The sequence below is a fragment of the Tachypleus tridentatus genome, chromosome 4 (assembly GCF_004210375.1).
Source record: "Tachypleus tridentatus isolate NWPU-2018 chromosome 4, ASM421037v1, whole genome shotgun sequence".
Taxonomy (NCBI): Eukaryota; Metazoa; Arthropoda; class Merostomata; order Xiphosura; family Limulidae; genus Tachypleus; species Tachypleus tridentatus.
Window position 1 is genome coordinate 44,304,231 of NC_134828.1, and position 16,132 is coordinate 44,320,362.

Below are 16,132 nucleotides of genomic sequence, written 5' to 3' on the forward strand. Positions count from 1 at the left end.
TTTTTAACCGTGGAGGTCAAAAGGCTTTTCATTTGTTTTGAAAACGATTCTCTTGGAGGCACAGAGAGATCTGTCTGCACTCCCACTGTAGTTGTGGAACAAAGTGCAACAATATATTTCTGAGATGAAGTGGTGGACAACAATTTCCGAGCCTCAGGATAACTAATGTTATGAGTTGTTTTCAAATGCTGCACCTCTTTTTCCTACAACCATTCTGGGCAAGAACGAAAGTAGGAAGGGTGAGAACCATTGCAGTTGACACAATGTGGGTCCGTGTCACACTCATAGGCATCGTGGTCCTCGCCACCACAACAAGCACATGTCAGTGAACAACAACATGATGTCTTTGAGTGGCCGAACCTCTGACATTGGAAACATCGGGGAGGGTTTGAAATGTACGGCCGTACCCTGCAATTTAGATAACCTGCCTTGATGGTGGCAGGTGCATGTGGTGATGTAAATGTCAAAACGAGAATATTTTACGGCAGTGCAACTCCATCTTTGTGAGTGAAGATGCACCTTACTGCAGAAACCCTTGAGTGGAGAAACTAGCAGGAATCTCAGACTCGGGGACGTTCTGCAAATCCCTCTCAACAATAACTCCTCATGATGAATTCAAGGTAGCATGAGAGGTAACGTCAATAGGTACATCCCCAATTGCCTTCAAATTCAATGAGGAGTTCACTGTGTTGGGATGTGGATGTTTCAACCAATATGTCTCAAGATCGAAGCTTTTTTACTAACTTTGGAGAGCCAGCAAGTGCCTCTAGTCCCTTCTGAATAAAAAAGAGGGACATTTGCCCTAAAGGTTTTACTGAAAGAGAATGTAATATAAGAAAATGAGGTACAACAGGTGTTACAGATGTTGAAGACTGCTGCTTAGTCTTCAAGACGTTGTTGTTTACCTATTGACTGCTTTTTCACTATTTTATTTAAATTTTTCATAGGATGATCCATAGGAAAAAAGGAAAATTTTGGTACCCACTGACCCCACTCACCATGGAGCCCTATGAGGGGATGCACTACAATGTCATGCAAGGACATTACAGCAACGCCAGGGTTTCGCGAGCACTATATCCAAATACCAGCATCAAACACAATGTCCACAACACCTGTTGAGAACTTCCAACACTGGTACTTGGTTGACTCTAGCCCAAGTGGACCAGCCAATTGACCCAAGGGGGGCCACCCAAAGGCTGCCCATCTACAGAAATTCAAGGCCAAAGTGGTATGATAGGGTAGGACCCCTCAATCACCAGGATCCTCTCCTCCCCTTCACGGGTCACCACACACGGCAAACACGTGGGAGGATGTTTAGATCCCAGACGAGGTAACCAGAAAGAACAGAACCTTCCCTAGGAGGTCCCCTCACCACGTACAGGAATCCACACTGAGGGGTATACATTATGACGTTTTTGAAACACTACTTAACATATATACAATGCCAATATAACTATAAAACCGGTTATCTCATGGTAACAAGGTTTTATTAAAGGAATAACTGCACAGTCATTGGTATGAATAGTTAAAATAGTATAGCCTCTTCAGCTATTTCACTACATACAATTCATTACTAAAATCAGAGTGAATTATTTAAAAATACATAAGTGCAGATCATTCTAGATGCAGTTTTAAAAGATTTTACAGTTCTGAAAATAAAACATTTAATACAAAAATAATTAAACTGGTTTTCTTAATGCTAAATAAACATTTAATCTTTTTTTTTTTCCACAATTAAAAATATCTTACCTACATATAAGTGTGAAAATTGTTGGTAGAACAAACATTTTAACAAGTCCTTCAAAAACCAATGGGGAACATTTTTATTGGAAAACAAAATACTCAGTTCAGTTTTTCTTAACTTGAACTGGAATTTGTGTACATTTTTAATGACCAAAAGAAAGTATTTCTTGCACTTTTTTGGTGTTGTAGTTGCAAAAAGTGATTTGAATTGGTAAGGTGACTGAAATCTTTCAGTGCATCATGAGATTAATAGCCAAGCACAAAAAGCACGGAAGTCTCAAAATGACCAGTAGAGCTAACTCCAATTACCATGTTACCATCTACAGAAATTAAGTCAGCTCTTAAGGAGAAGAGTATGATCCTTCTGATGTTTCTGAACCATGCACACAAAAATCATATTCAAAAAGATCCTTGAAACAGGATCCATGGAAGGTAGTAGTATTACAATTATAATTTACTTATTATTTTTTAATTATTTGTTTTCTGTTCATTTCATAGATCTGATATTTCCATGAACAAAATTGAGATTAATTACACTATTTAACATAAATTTTATTCCTGGATAGTATGCATTATTTCTTAATTGCTTATGTTGTAAAAGTACAGAAAATGGCCATTATTCTCTTCAAACTTTGCTTTTGTGACCTGGATAATGAAATTTAGAAATTAACTTATTTTCTATGTAAAAACGGGCAAATTTGCACATTTTCATTTACATAAGGACTGAATAAAAGAACATAAATCAAGATTTACATGTATTTATACTAAAGTTATACAAAAATGTTAGAAGTGAGTAGTTTTTCGAGATTTGCAACTGTAATGTAAATCACTTTCACGTATCAGCCCCCAAATATAGTCTCGCATCATGTTTTTGTTATACGTTCCTTGGTAGCGGTGTTCAAAGTCCAGTATATCTTGGTGGAAGCACTTGCCTTGCTCCTCTGAGTATGCACTGCCATGTTCTCCTTGAATTTATCAAAATGAGCATCAAGGATATGTACTTTCAGGAACATCCTGCAGCCCATTTTGCCATAGTTCTTCACCAGAGCCTCAACCAGTTCCACATACTTTTTTGGCCTTGTGATTGCCCAAGAAGCCCTGAACCACTGCAACAAACCTGTTCCAAGCTTTTTTTTTCCTTCCTACTGAGTTTCTTGAATATTTCTGTGCACTCCAGGATTTTTTTAATTTGTGGTCCAACAAAAACACCAGCTTTGACCTTTCCCTCAGACAGCTTAGGGAAGAAGTCTTGAAGGTACTTCAAGACTGCAGTCTCCTTATCAAAAGCTGTGACAAATTGTTTCATAAGACCCAATGTTATGTGCAATGGTGGTAACAACACCTTCTGGAGATCCAATAGTGGCTCACACTTGACATTGTGCCTCCCCACAGAGAACTGTCTGTTGTGACCAGTGGTTCCTATTATAGTATGCTGCAGTGTCCTTCCTGTCATAAAGGCAAAGATAACAGGGAAATTTGGTAAAGCCTTCTTGGAGCCCCATCAGGAATGCCACCATTTAGAAGTCTCAGATAACCTTCCAGCCATACTCATCATACTTCAAGGCTTCTAGTAAGGTCTTGATGCTGTTGTATTCCTCTTTGAGGTGCACAGAATGAGCCAGGGGAAGAGATGGATGCTTACTCCCATTATAGAAAATTCTTGTAAGTTCGAGAAAATTCTCTATTAGCGACTCAGCACTGAATCTACCTTGAATATTCTGGAAAATGGGTAATTTTGAAAATTTCATTATCCAGGCCACAAAAGAAAAGTTTGAAGAGAAAAAGAGATCTTTTTCATTTACTTTAGACATAAGCAATTAGGAAATAACATTTTCTGCCCAGGAACAAGAAAAAGTAAAACTTTTGTTACATAGTGTTAGTAAAACCCCAACAAGACATTCCTGTCAAAGAAGCCATATCACAGCTTCTGGAATATGTCACAAAATGCTGTAGGTTGATTAACCGATAAAATTAAATTAATGGAAAAGAAAATAATTTGGATCAGAAGTTTTAAAAAATTGTATTTCTTTTCCTCTAAATCAAGAAAATAAAGGTAATAATAGTACTTCAGATATTAACTAAAAGTTGAAAATAATAAATGCAAAGGTTCCTTAATTTTTAGAGAAAAAAATCATCATCACTGAACAATGCAATGGTATACACAAAAAGCAAGTAGAGTGAAATGTACAGATGTGTTACTGTCATACTGGTGGAAGGTTATAGTTTAATGCTGATTGAATCATTTATTGGTGCAGTGCACTTTAGTATGTAGAGAGATAGAAGTTTCAAAAGCGTGTCCCTAGTGCAAGAACGTTTGCCTGTGGCTCAAAGTACTAGTTACTTGTTCTGCTGAGAGGTGCACAGCATTTCAGAATTAGTTTCTGATTATTACCATTGTCAATTACTCCAACTATCCAAATACATTAGAACACTACCATTATTGCATTTGATTGATATTTCTCATTATTTGAAGGTTGTGGGTTAGTTCTCTGTTGCCACCAAACAAGCTGTTCTCTTTCAACTATATGAGCATTTCACTTGTTTGTTTTCCGAGTTAAAACAAAGCTACTAAAACTATCACAGCATGCTGCTCTCCCTACTTCTGAGCTGTTACTCACAGACTGTATCCACTTCCATTTCTATATTCACCAATGAATAGTAGGAATGAACATCACATTTCTGGTCACTTTGCCTTACTGAAATTTGTTTAGCTTCAAATACATACAATTTGAACACATATGACAAGATAATTATTTTAACTAACATTTTGCCTTTGCAGCTTCCTCATGGTTAATATATATACAATTGGACTGTAAAGGTCATTTTGTTTCTAAACTTTTTTTTTACAAAATTGTGTAAACCCCTCCAGTATGCACTACAAATTTTGAGAGATAAAATAATTAGAACTACTTTGGTTTACTTTAGGGTATGCATACATTCTTTGCCTAACAACTCACTTATGTAAACATATCTACACAGTGGCCATTGGTTACACTAGTCACAGTGACATCTTTTGATTATTGAGTAACTTAATAAATCTCAACACAGGCTTGTTTGAATTAACTGACCACATGACCACTATATGTATTATAGTTTCAATACTACTAACTTTTAATATAGTATGTGTGTCTTCACAAAATTTGGCAGACTGGGTAAATATTACCTATCTTTTACATTCAATTAGATTTTTTTTAGTGAAATATTTTTAATAAAGATTTATCCATAAATATATTTTTTCTATACTGAGTGCAAAGTGATTTTCATGTTCAGATTAAAAAGACCTAATTTACATAATCTCTAAAACCTTCTAAGTATTTTTAAAATGTTTTCAGCACAACTTTATATTATTAACCCTAACTATACACAAGGTTGGGCAATCTGGCCAACCTCATAACAACTTTAAAAAATCTAAATTAATCTAACTTACCCTTTTTCTTTCTAGAATACTTTCAAGCTGTAACATGAAATTACATTTGTTCATCCTAAGTAGCTTTAAACCCATAACAGTATACATTTATTTATACTTATAATTTATTATTTTATTGCACTTTGGAACCTGTGTAGATGTATATTAGTATGAGAATGTGCAGCTTATATTAAGCTATCAAACTACATTACCAAGACAAGCTGCTACTATATGCTTGCATGCATGGCTTGTGAAGAGTTTATTATTATTTTTATTTCACATATCTAAGCTAATCCTGCTGCTACTTCTAGTTAGCACACACTTAGACCCTGTAGATTTTAATCACAGAAATTGATGGAAATTGTTACTATTGTAGGTGTCTGACATCAACTGAATGAGCATCTGTTCAGTTTAGAGATTGGGGAACTTATTAGCCAAACCACAATTAAATATGCTAATATTTCCTTCTTATACAGAGAAAAATATTTTTGCACAACAATGAAAACCAGTTTTGGAAACCTATTCCATCTGAGAGAAAAGTGAATTGCATCTTGAAAGTCTGAAATATCTATATTTGTGGCTGGTATTTATGGCAAAGCTACTGCTGTATCTAATTTTGAGCGACTGACAAGAGGGAAGACATCCGGTCAATAACATCCTATTATCTAACATCCACGTAATGTGATTAACTATAACCCTTATCTTACCATGTTCTTTGACAATCATTCGAACACCATGAAAAAACCCTCTATAGTGTGGATTTGCTCTCGACTGGTCATGAATGAATTTGACTTTGACTGTTTCCATTGGAGTAACAGCAAAAATGGCTTCACATACACCAGCACCAAGACCACATACAAGACGCTTGTGAGCAGGAAGATTTCCTTTCTCATCAAGATTTCTCTTCTTCAGTGCCTCAAAAGTTCCAAACCTAGAATAATAAATCATCTATTCAATCCCAAACTAGTGATTATTAGTTCTATCATTATATCAGTAATTTATATTTGATATTTGGAAGGCAGTGCAAGTAACATACTTAAAATATTATATACATATATAACGTTTTCATAAAAGTGCATTGAATTACCATGTATCAACTTACAGAATACTCAGCCTCACTTTTTTTTTTTATTATTATTAATTATCAGCTTCAAAAACTAGTTCATTTGTGATGGCTCTTAAGTTTTATAGAACCTAAAAAGTATTTATATACAGCCAATTCTGTGGATTAAAATGCTTGGTTGAAGATTTATATAAGTAATTATTCATGATACTGGGAAAGTTCTCACAAGCCTCTTCAGCAATAATATGACACAAATTACTACTTAACAGTGTAGGTAAAACTGTTCTGTGATGGATATTTAAGTATTAACATACCAGCAAGCACTGTAATGAGAATGTTTACAGTACGCGTTTTTCAAACAAGATATTTCAGAAATTTTGATGATTAAGCACCTGACATGTTAAAGAAAATAACAGAAAAGGTTCCAACATTGTTTTAAGTATCAAATTTAATTGACAGACCAGACATAAGCATGCACATGTCCATTAGGAGAAAGATAAAAAAAAATTACCTCAAAACTATGTTTTTAAAATGTTTATGGAGACTGATTAAACATCAAATATACAGAGGATCACATGTTTTACTACATGAAAGCATAAACTTTGTATTCAGTTACAAGTATTTCAGTCTGACACTCATAAATGCAGATGGAAAACTGCTGTTTTATCAAACATGTTAAAGTATATCTATTGTAAATATTCATCTTTCAACCATTTATGATTTTCTCTAGACATGGATTAACTTTTTAGAGCAATTACTTTAATATTCATGATAAAATAGATCATGTTAAAAATGCTGGAAGCAAACATTCATAGTAATATTAATAAAAATGCTAAATCCATTGACCACCTTTAGGTTTGACTTACCAAAGAAATACACTATGATGAATTACATATGTAAAAAACAGCTGTTATGGATAGAGAAAGCACTATGTAGAGGAGCAAACAATGTATCTAATTGTTTGTTCTCATAAGGAACTGTCTGGAAGTACCTGCTATTACATTTTTCTTTCTTTGTATATAGCAAGGTTTATGGAACACTATACTAACAAATTAATCAAATGTAATAAATTAATGGTCAAATAGATTAACTGATTGGCAAATTACTCTGATTGTCCAGCTCTAATTTTTATCTAAAAGAAAAAAAACTTGCTATGTGTGTAGTTAGAAATGCAAGTTATTTTTGTACAAACAAATGAAGACAGACACAACTTAGTAAAGTTATAACAAGCAAATAGCCTAACTTGTTTGAAAGAAACAGCTTAACAAAAAATAAATAGTATATTACAATGGACTAGGTAACAACCTAATTTTGATTACCAAAATTTAAATTGATAAATTGGTTTTCTTACTATTACTTTTGTATAAAATAATTACACTAGTCTATGAAACAATATCAAATAAATAAAATCCATTGAAAATTGAGAGTTACGTTACATTAAGATCAATTTATGTAATTTACCTATACAGAAGTCTTCTCTATAACAATAGCATTAATCACATTATCAATATAACAATCTTGAATTACCACCTTTTTTATTTCTAATATAATTAAGAAAATCAAATTTTCCTTTAAATAAAAAATTTATAACAAATGCAGCTGTTATTGTTTTAAATTTTGTAGTACTGACAGATAGATAATTAACAGCTAGAAAATGCAGCTTTTCTTCTGTAATTTTTGACAAACTTGTTAAAATGTATTTATTTGCTTTATTTTATTTGAACCTATATATTTATGTCCATTGTGGTTTGGTGTAAGATGTGAAAAATGTATTAAGAAAATTGTGGATGTGCTCTTCAAACATTGCATACCTGTTAAAGTGGTCATCATCCATGACCAGAAGTCACATCTAGCAGGTCAATTACGTTGTTTAGGATTTTAAACATGCATGTTTACATTTATTTAAGCAAAAATAAAATGAAAAATATGCACTTTGTATGAAAATACATGAAAAGCTTTATTAACTGCTGGGATCCCATAATAAACTCATTAAATATATACACAAAATGTGCATTAGATTTCCAGAATATCTTTATATACATTATGAAACAATGACCTATTTATGGTCTGTTTAAGAATGGTTTATGAGTGTAAAGTCAGCTTTCAACCAAATGATTGCTTCTCAAGTTCCACTTTTAAGATTTCTCTATGAAACAGTGAAGTAGAGAACTTAAGTATACACACTGGTTGCACCTCAATATTTCACTTTCTGTTTTTACAAAAATGCAATATTATTACCAATACAGGCTTAACTTGATAGTATAATGTTATCAGTTTACACTTCCAAATTTGTTGCCATATTATTAATCCCAGGTTTCTTATGTACTATAATACTAGCAAAAAAAAACTCCTTTCTGAACTGTACTGTTCATAACAGTTTCACCTTGATGACTGGTTAAAACTCTGATCCTTCTTAGCACACAACTGGTTCACATATCTCTTTATCCCATAAATAGAAAATGCTTCTACTAGAGAAGGTGGTCTGCCTCTAAATGCATAAGCTTCTACTCAGAAGAAAGTGTATAAGACCTATCAGCCACACCAGAATTATAAATTGCAGACTTCCACTTCACGAGAACCAACACTTTTAGATGCTTTGCACTTCCAAGAGTAAACATGCTTGAATCTTAAAATTTTGAAATTTCAATTCTAACAGTCAAATCAATCTCCCTCCTTGACAGAACAACTAGGAAAACAATATCATATTGTTTGCACTTTCACACACATGTGCATTTTATTCACTCCTCAAACTCCAAGTACATGCATATATAAACAAACATGACCAACAACCAAAACTGTATTTAATTTCTTGTGTTCCTACAAACAGTATTGTAACAGTGCTACACATGATGATCACACTACATGTTTAATTTTGAATATGGTTTGCACTGAGGAAGCATATTTCATAACATCCTTATACTTAATTAAAAAACAAAAATGCTAAGTATGATTAATCACATTTTCTCACAACTAGCTTTAAGTAAACTTAATATTTGTACATTGTTTAAGCTATTTGTGCATAAGCTACACCTTTTATGGCTATGATCCTTCTGCTAACACAAAAAAGCATCAATCTATGAAATATTCTGAATTTAAGGTTGTTCATAACATTACCAGTATGAAAGGTAATCAACAAAGATGCATAAATTGACAGCTTTAACTGAAAAACAGTATACTGATTCTTGTGTTCCTTGTACAAAATGCAACTGTGGTGTAACAAACAACTAAAACAGCAAAGGCAGTAGGTCACATTCATGATAACCATCATATATACATTGTGAACTGTGGTGTCTGTCCACACACTCATCTGTCTTCTCTTTACAGTAACTGCTTCCTGTGTTGCATTTAGAAAGCTGCACACACATACAGGCAAAACTCAACAATTACTTTTTACAGCAGGCAGTATGAGTACCCGAGAGCTTTGGTTCTGGGTGAAACCAACAGTGCAACACAATCTTTCTGATTGGTTGGTTGGTTGATTTAGCGTTTTATGGCACAAAGCAGCTAGGCTATCTGTGCCAAACATCCAGTAAAAAGTTGAAATTAAATTTAGTAAAATTTGTAAAAGGAAATTAAGGTAAAACAAAATAAAGTTAAAAAAACAAACATAAGTAGCATAAAACCAATGTTTACATCTAGTGTACAACGTTAAGAGAAAAACTACAGTAATATAGGGTGTTCGGAAAGTCACTGTGCACTTATATATTTATTAACAGACAAAACTGCACAGTGACTTTCCAAATACCCTGTACAAGTTGTAAAGGACTTTCTGTAGCATAATTGTAATTATCATAACTCATAACAGGTAAGTATAAAAACCACCGTCAGTCACCTGAAGTTGGCCTTTCCAGTCCTGGTTCCAAATTATTTGATGTTATGGCCATTTTCAAAAAGTAAAGTAATAAAAGTTTTAAAATTTTAATAATTCTCCAGGATGACTAATGGGTAGTTCAAACAGCAGCTTTAGTCACCTGGAGTTGGCTTTTCAGTCCTGGATTTGAGTTATTTCATGTTACGGCCATTTTCTAATTTCAAATCGAACTGGATGGACTGTGATTCTTAAAAGTGAATCACATTAAAAAAGGTCTCATGTATAAATTGAAAAACTTAAATGGCATTAAAAAGATTAATGGCATTTAAAAAACTAACAACATTACCAAGGTGGACAGAGTCACCATCACCAATAACATTATCTAATGTTAAGGACAAACCTTGGGACAGAACGTTTAAAATGGTGCCGTCACTGAGAGTCGTAACGATGGCAAGGAAATAAAATGTGGTCTATTGTGATCTGAGTGCAGCAGCATACATCCAAGATGAAGTGGTGGACAGCAACTTTTGAGTCTCAGGATAAGTAATGTTGTGAACTGTTTCCAAACGCTGCACCTCTTTTTCTTCCAACCATTTAAAGCAAGAATGAAATTAGCACAGGTGAGGTCCATTGCAATTGATTCAATGAGGGTCTATTTCACACTCAAAGGCATCATGATCCTTGCCATCACAACAAGCACACATCAGGGAACCACGACATGATGTCTTTGAGTGACTGAACCGCCGGTACACAATAGGTATATCCCCCAATTGCCTTTGAATGCAAGAGGAGTTCACACTTTTGAGATGTGGATGTTTCCATCAATATATCACCAGACTGAAGCTTCTTTACTGACTTTGGAGAGCCAGCAAGTCCATCCAGTTCCTTCTGAATGAAAAAGGAAGACAACTGCCCTAAAGGTTTGTCTGAAAGAGAATGCAGGGTAAGAAAATGAGGTACTAGTGTTACAGATGTTGAAGATTGCTGCTCAGAATCTCCAAGATGTGGTCATTTACCTATAAACTGTTTGTCACTGTTTTATATGGAGGATTCATAATAAATAAAAAGTGAAATTTTGGTGCCCACTGACCCCACCCACCATGGAGCCCAGACACACTACAATGTCAAACAAGGACAATGCAGCAACGCCAGTGTTTCATGAGCACTATAACCAAATACCATTATCAGATACAATGTCCACAACACCTATTGAGAACATCCAACACTGGTACTTGGTTGACCCAAGGAGGGCCACCCCAAGGCTGCCCGTCTACAGGAATTCAAGGCCAAAGTGGTTCATTAGGGTTGGACCCCTCATCCATCAAAAGCCTCTCCTCCCCTTCACAGGCCACCACCCATGGCAAACACTTAGATGGATGATTAGATCCCAGAGGAGGTAAACTGAAAGAACAGAACCTTCACTGGAAGGTCCCCTTACCATGTACAAGAATCTACAATGAGGGGCAATCTTTTTGAAGTCCATGAAATATTTCAAGTTGATAGATTATCTTAAAATCTTCTCTTCACTATGGATGAGTACATTTGCTTAAAGGGAAAATTCTATAATGACTTACCCAGCAGACTGGTACTATACAAACAAGGGTTATAGAACTCCACTACAAGAAAATAGAAGAAGAAAATTTGCACAGGAAAGAACATTGGAGAAGTGCAAGAACCAAACGGTAATTATTTATCAGATGCATAAGATCCAACAATGAAAAACAGTGCAATAGGTTACTGCAATTATGGACAGCAGGAGCTGACTAAGTGCAAGGAAAAACCACACTTTTTTTGAAGTAGCAGCACAACTCAAAAGGTAAAATAAACTATTAAAGTAGTCTTGCTACCTAAATAAATGGGCAGATGGGCTTAAAACTCTGTTATATCCCAGTCAATGTAGATTTTGAAATAGTGCTCCCTACGAGGCAACACCAGCCATACTATGGGTTTATTGTCTCTACAAAATATGTTTTTATTTTTTTCTTCATTTGTTTTAAGGTGGTTGTTTTCTTTATTTGAATTTGCAATAAAAAAGCAAATACTTCACCTCTTTAGAGTCTCTGGGAATACTAGAAGATGGTTATTGGATAGAGATGAAAAACAGAAGTAGCAGCTACAATGTCACTTAAGTAATGTGACACAACAGTGTCGGGACTTGTCACATCCTAACCTGTAATATCACATTCAGGGGATATTAACCAAATTCAAGAGTAGCCACAAGTTGATGAGTTACATTGGAGGTGATATGAACATTAAGAAGACTAAAAGAATAATTTCTCATAGTAAAATAAATATGCTGGATGAGTTATTTAACCTGATCAGTCAAAGTAGTAGAAAAGTTGCAAGAATAATAAGAATCTCATAGCAATAAAAGATTATGTCAATTACCTTAAAAAATCAATGCAAGTAAGAAGATGAAAAGGAAGTGAGGATGACAGATGAAAACATCAAATGCCCTTCTGTGCAGCCCCCTTGGAAAGGAAAGAATGGTCTTGGAAGAAAATAAACTTGTCCCTATGTAAAAGAAGATGAAAGGCATCCATGGCAAAATTATCAGTGATGTTTACCCCAACTAACAAGGAAAAAATGTGTCTCAGGGGAAAGGTGGTAAAGAGAACATAAGGAAAAATATTCAGTTGGATAACAGGCTCCAGTTAACATCAGGAACTGGATGAGGAGAATGAATGATTAGAAAGTGTCATAAGAAATCCATAACTGATGAATGAAATGTTCAGAAAAAAAGGCAGAATGTTACTTAACTAACAATCATAGGTGAATAAAGACCATCTTTAAAAATCCAAGCACAAAAGGAAGAGAAATGAGGAAAAGGAATTTGATATAGAAAAAGGAAATTGATAAATGAACAAGCACTGAAATCTTCCAACTATGGTGATAAATTGTAAGAGCAGATGGGCAAGAAAGTAGACTACTAGTAAAAAGTAACTACTGCTATTCAATATATTTTTACACCAAGTTCTTAATATTAGTAAGACAGGATTGTGCTTTTAATAAAAAGTTGTGGAGACCAAAAACGTAAATAGTTGCTCAACAACACAGTACCATGGTAAATAACATCGTATATAATTGCACAAACTATGCAAATTAATCATTGTATTTTAAAAAGAACTAGAAATTAATTAGAATATTTATAACACTTTAATGATAATAATTTAGTATGAAAGTAAATTGATCTGCATATTCAATTTTGACATGCAAAGTACTCAATATTTATGAGTGTCAACAAAGTTACCAATATGAGAATTTACATAAACACAAAAAATCTAATTTAAAAAAGAAAAACACATTAGATACGATGGTAATAAAATTTAGGAAAACGTTAACTTGACACCATAGTTTGAGCCTAAGCAATTCTTCATTTGATGTTTTTGTTCAAGTCAAATATACATAACATGTTCAAATATCACTAATGAAAGGTAGCAACAGGAGAATGAGACATGGTGTAACAATACTGACAAATCAACTGTTATAAAGTGGTGATGTAATTGAAAGAGAATCAGAAGGAGAAGGTGTAAAGAGGTACAAAACTAATGTGGGAGATAACAGTGAGAAAAATCAGAAAATGTTAAAAGTTATGGAAAAGTCTAAAAATGTGGACAAATTATGCCATTCTTCGTGCCCATATAAATAACAGTCTGTTGATGTAGATCTTAGAACAATTAGTCTGAGATCTGTTTGTGATCTGGAAAAGGTCTCGAGACTGATATAGTTTAACGCTCGTCACGTGTGTTTACAAAATCTGTCATAGCTTCTACGACCAGTCTCATCAATGTATAGCAACTTAAAAAGATCACAAACATTACATACTGGATTCTGATAAACTGATAAAAATATTTCTAATGTAAAATCCATTTGTGGTAAATGTCACTGAAATTCAATAACAAATGTGTTGAAAAGTTACATAACATGATCAGTTACAGGAGAAAGAACTGGGAGGAGTGTCAGGATGAATATAATTAATAAAGTTAGCATAATCAAAGGTATCCTGAAGGCACTGATTGCATCTGAAACCAATAATAGATTGTTGAGTGAAACTGCCTTTAGTGTCAGAAGAATGTGAAGGTTGTTCCTGAGTATTTTCCTGGAAAGTTTATGTTTAGCAACACTATTTATAAACACTTGTGTAGTTTTGCAAAACCCATGGGACCAAGGTAGGACCTTCAAATGCAAGGTTGGTTGTATGAAATAATTAGTTTTTCCCCAATTTTCAGAAACAATTCTCAATTTGTACAAGTATACTGATATTTTTTACACGTTCACTCATGATAGCCTTTAAACCCTTTTAAACTTCACCTGGCACATTTCTACTAGCCACATGTCATTTATTGACATAAAAGTTATTACTGAAAATTGCAAACAGGCCACTACTGTTTAAAAATACAGACCCTCATATGTATATGGGTTTGTGGCTCATCCCATCCCTTACCACTTCACATCCAATCTTCTACAGTTTTTGTATTTATATTTCATGTCTAGTGACAAGGATGATTTCATCTACAACACTAGACATGACTGACTTCATTTCCTTTCAGGGCTATTCTAAACAAACCTTATAATGTGCTTTCATTATAGCTAGTTATAGTCCTCATAAGAAGACATTTTCACAAAAAATTAAACATAACAAGCTTGCTTTAACAATTTCTTATCCTCCAAATGTGTCCCATCAAATGACCAATATTATCAAGGAAAACTTTCACATTCTTGAAACTAATACCAATACTAAAGGGTTTTTCACACAACCTGTTACTGCTTTCAGATACAAGTAATTCCTTCAGAATACTTTTGTACATGCTAACTTGAGTAAACTATACTCATCCTGATATTCCTCCTGGTTCATTCTTCTACAACTAAGTTGTATAACTTATCAACACACTGGCAACTTAATTTCAGCAATATTTTCCAAAAGTCATTTTAATATCGGAAAGACTTTTACTTGTTTATCAGAATCCATTCTATACTGCACTGCTGGTGATCTTTGTAACTTGCTAATTCAGTCAAATTAAAGTTTTCAAAGATCTTATCATCATCACATATAGTGTTTTGATTTCTTGCACTTTGTCTTATATCAACTGTGTGGTTTATAATAATTATTTTATGTCTGTATACAAAACATACAATGTTAATTCATACCGATTTCAGTATGGAGAAAGGAAAAATGTGTTTTCAGCTCTTTTGTTATACTTTCATATTATAGATTATTACTCTCAAGGCTGATATTTGTCATAGTTCAACGTTCAGTTTAGTTCATATATTGGAAAATAATGTTAGGTAACTGACGTTTTACATTTGGGAAGATAGTTCTCTTACACAGTACGTACAAAGAGTGTAGTTGCATTTTGTACCATGTAAAGACTGTCTTCAAAAGTCACTCCCTTCTTTGGAGAATGGCCTTAAAGTCACCTTCATATGCTATAATTGATTGAAATAGATTACACGTGGTATTTTTTCATTACATATTAATTAAAATGCATAACACTAGCAATTTTGCTAATTTTAATGCAGTCCTCAATAAGGATATTATGAAAATTGATTTTATAATTCAACATAACTTTCTTTATCATTGCCTTACATGATCTAATGCAAACCTAACCATTCTAGCTCAAGGATAGTTTATTCAACTCCTCTTAACATAAGTTATGCTGAATCAATTATTTACCACAATGTAATCATTAACTCTTAACTCTGTGTAAATTACATAAATCACATCCTCAGTATAAATTGTATAATTAGTCTGGTCATTCAAGAATGCAAGTTTTTTTTTCTCCACCAATAAACTCCAACACCCACACATACATTTAACCTTTCACATTTAGCATTCAGCTAGGAAAAATTTAACTGACCAGTTCTAACAAGCATAAAAATGTATGAAAATAGAATTCCTAATTTTATATCAACTAAAACTAGTTTTAGTTATTTTAGGGATTGGAGTATGACAATAAAGATGATGCCAATATCAGTCAAATACAGCACCTGATGTTCTATTTCTATTTTGCATTGTAATTGCAAACACAGAAAAGCCTATAAGGGGTCAAACACCTCATATGTCTTCAACTTACACTCAAGAGTGTTCTCAAATCATGGAATATAAAGC

The 16,132-nt window shown here is 33.7% G+C and overlaps 1 protein-coding gene across 4 annotated transcripts in view; it reads right to left on the bottom strand.

Moving 5' to 3' along the window:
* The window catches only part of sea (mitochondrial citrate transporter scheggia), a 42,710-nt gene that overhangs the window by 11,920 nt on the left and 14,658 nt on the right, over positions 1–16,132 (bottom strand). For all 4 annotated transcript variants that reach the window (XM_076498099.1, XM_076498096.1, XM_076498097.1 and 1 more), the window contains exon 4: positions 5,857–6,080. In XM_076498099.1, the coding sequence (XP_076354214.1) occupies positions 5,857–6,080 (224 nt within the window). The remainder of the gene's footprint in view (positions 1–5,856; positions 6,081–16,132) is intronic.